The following is a 1,654-nucleotide window of genomic DNA, read 5'->3' on the forward strand; positions in this document are numbered from 1 at the left end:
CCACTTGCCCTTCCCTCTGCCAGGAACACTTTCTCTTCCCTGTTGGCCCCACCAGCTCTTCATCCTGCAGCGTTGTGAACACCTCCACAGGGAAGCCCACCATGCTATGCGTCCCCCCGGCTCCCGCGTCCAGTGCTGAGCTGAGCTGGGGATCCTGCCAGTCTCTCCCACTGCCCAGGCCCCGGGGTCCTGACTCACCACCCTGGGATCTCCTCTGACCCTGGCAGATCCTCTCTGGGCATGTGGGCTCCTTCCCACCGCAGGCAGAGAATTACGAGTATAAGGCACATGAGACATCTGGACATTTTTTCCCCCAGGGCTCAGCTAATTGAATAAATTGGCTAATGAGCAAAGGAAATTAATTGAGGTTTTGAAACGTGACCGTTTCCCCGCGCGCGTTTTGTCTGCGCCAGCGGCCTCCGTTATCCGCCCCGTAGCGCCTCCGCCCTGGAGCTGGGGGCACGTCCGGAGACATCCTCGGGGCCACGCTCTGGGGGGGGCTGCATGTGGAGGTGGGTCTGCGCCTCTCTGGGCCTGGCTGTCAGGCCTCTGGGGCACATGGGCGGGGCCGCCGCTCCGTGACGCAGGCTGGGCTGGGCGGGGTAGGGCCCGAGTCACTGTTGCTGTGGCCCGGCTGAGGTTGGGCCATGCGGCTTTGGCTCTGAAGGGTCTCATCTCCCCTCCTCCACTACTACCACGGAGGATGGTGGTCTCGACTCCTTGGGGTGATGGGGGTGTCCCAGTGGTGATGAAGTGGGAGGGGCGTGGTGTGGGGTCCCCGCCCATCTTTCCGTACCAGGTGCTCTGTGCCTCAGGAGGCCTGGACGCTGTCCTCAGCCCTCAGGGGCTCTGCTCCCTGGGACCCCAGCCCCGCACTGTCTGCTCTGGCGGGACACCTGCTGCCCATCGGCTCCCGGCTCCGTTAGTGCCCCCGCCAGCACCGCCTGCAGACACAGGTCCGGCGGCCAAGGTCGCTGGGACGGTGTGTGTGAGGCTGGTGTGAGCCGGGAGACAGGAAGTGTCTACTTCGGGGCCTGGTGAGGAAACAGCTGTGGATGAGGAGATGGGTGACTGCGTACAGGCTGCCCTGCGTGGGCACGGGCTGTGCGGTTCACTCATTTCTTGTTTGCCCAGCGGCACGGAAGGCAGTGTCCCCCGTTTGTGGTCCCTCTGAGAGGGACGTTGGACGTTGGCGAGGGACATTGGTGGGGGCGGCGGGGGGAGTGTGGTGGGCGTCCTGCAGAGCCGCTGGGCCCAGGCATCACCATGGAGCCCTGGGCTGCCGCGTGCCCCTGCCCTGCCCTGCCCTGTGCTTTCCGCGCCGGCTGGCTGCCTGGCCTGGCTGACCGCCTTCTGCTCTGGCCCCCAGGTTCCTGCTGGTCTTCTCCTGCCTCGTGCTGTCTGTGTTCTCCACCATCAAGGAGTACGAGAAGAGCTCGGAGGGCGCGCTCTACATCCTGGTGGGTCCCGCGGGTCGGCGCAGACGGGCCTGATGGCGGCGGAGCCCGTGGGCGGCAGCCTGTCCCCGGTCCCCTTGGTCTGATCTCCCAGACGCCCACCGGCAGGGACCCCCGTCCTCCAGGCACCCATGGCCCCTGCTCTTCCTGGTAGCCTTTGGGTCCCTCCCAGCTTCCCCCTCACGTTGGTGATGCTG

General features: G+C 65.7%; 1 protein-coding gene across 4 annotated transcripts in view; it reads left to right on the forward strand.

The window, feature by feature from the left end:
* KCNQ2 (potassium voltage-gated channel subfamily Q member 2) overlaps positions 1 to 1,654 on the forward strand; it is a 50,655-nt gene that overhangs the window by 14,826 nt on the left and 34,175 nt on the right. For all 4 annotated transcript variants that reach the window (XM_024750325.1, XM_024750326.1, XM_024750328.1 and 1 more), the window contains exon 2: positions 1,370 to 1,460. In XM_024750325.1, the coding sequence (XP_024606093.1) occupies positions 1,370 to 1,460 (91 nt within the window). The remainder of the gene's footprint in view (positions 1 to 1,369; positions 1,461 to 1,654) is intronic.

The sequence above is a fragment of the Neophocaena asiaeorientalis genome, unplaced genomic scaffold, assembly GCF_003031525.2.
Source record: "Neophocaena asiaeorientalis asiaeorientalis breed wild unplaced genomic scaffold, Neophocaena_asiaeorientalis_V1.1 scaffold606, whole genome shotgun sequence".
Taxonomy (NCBI): domain Eukaryota; kingdom Metazoa; phylum Chordata; class Mammalia; order Artiodactyla; family Phocoenidae; genus Neophocaena; species Neophocaena asiaeorientalis.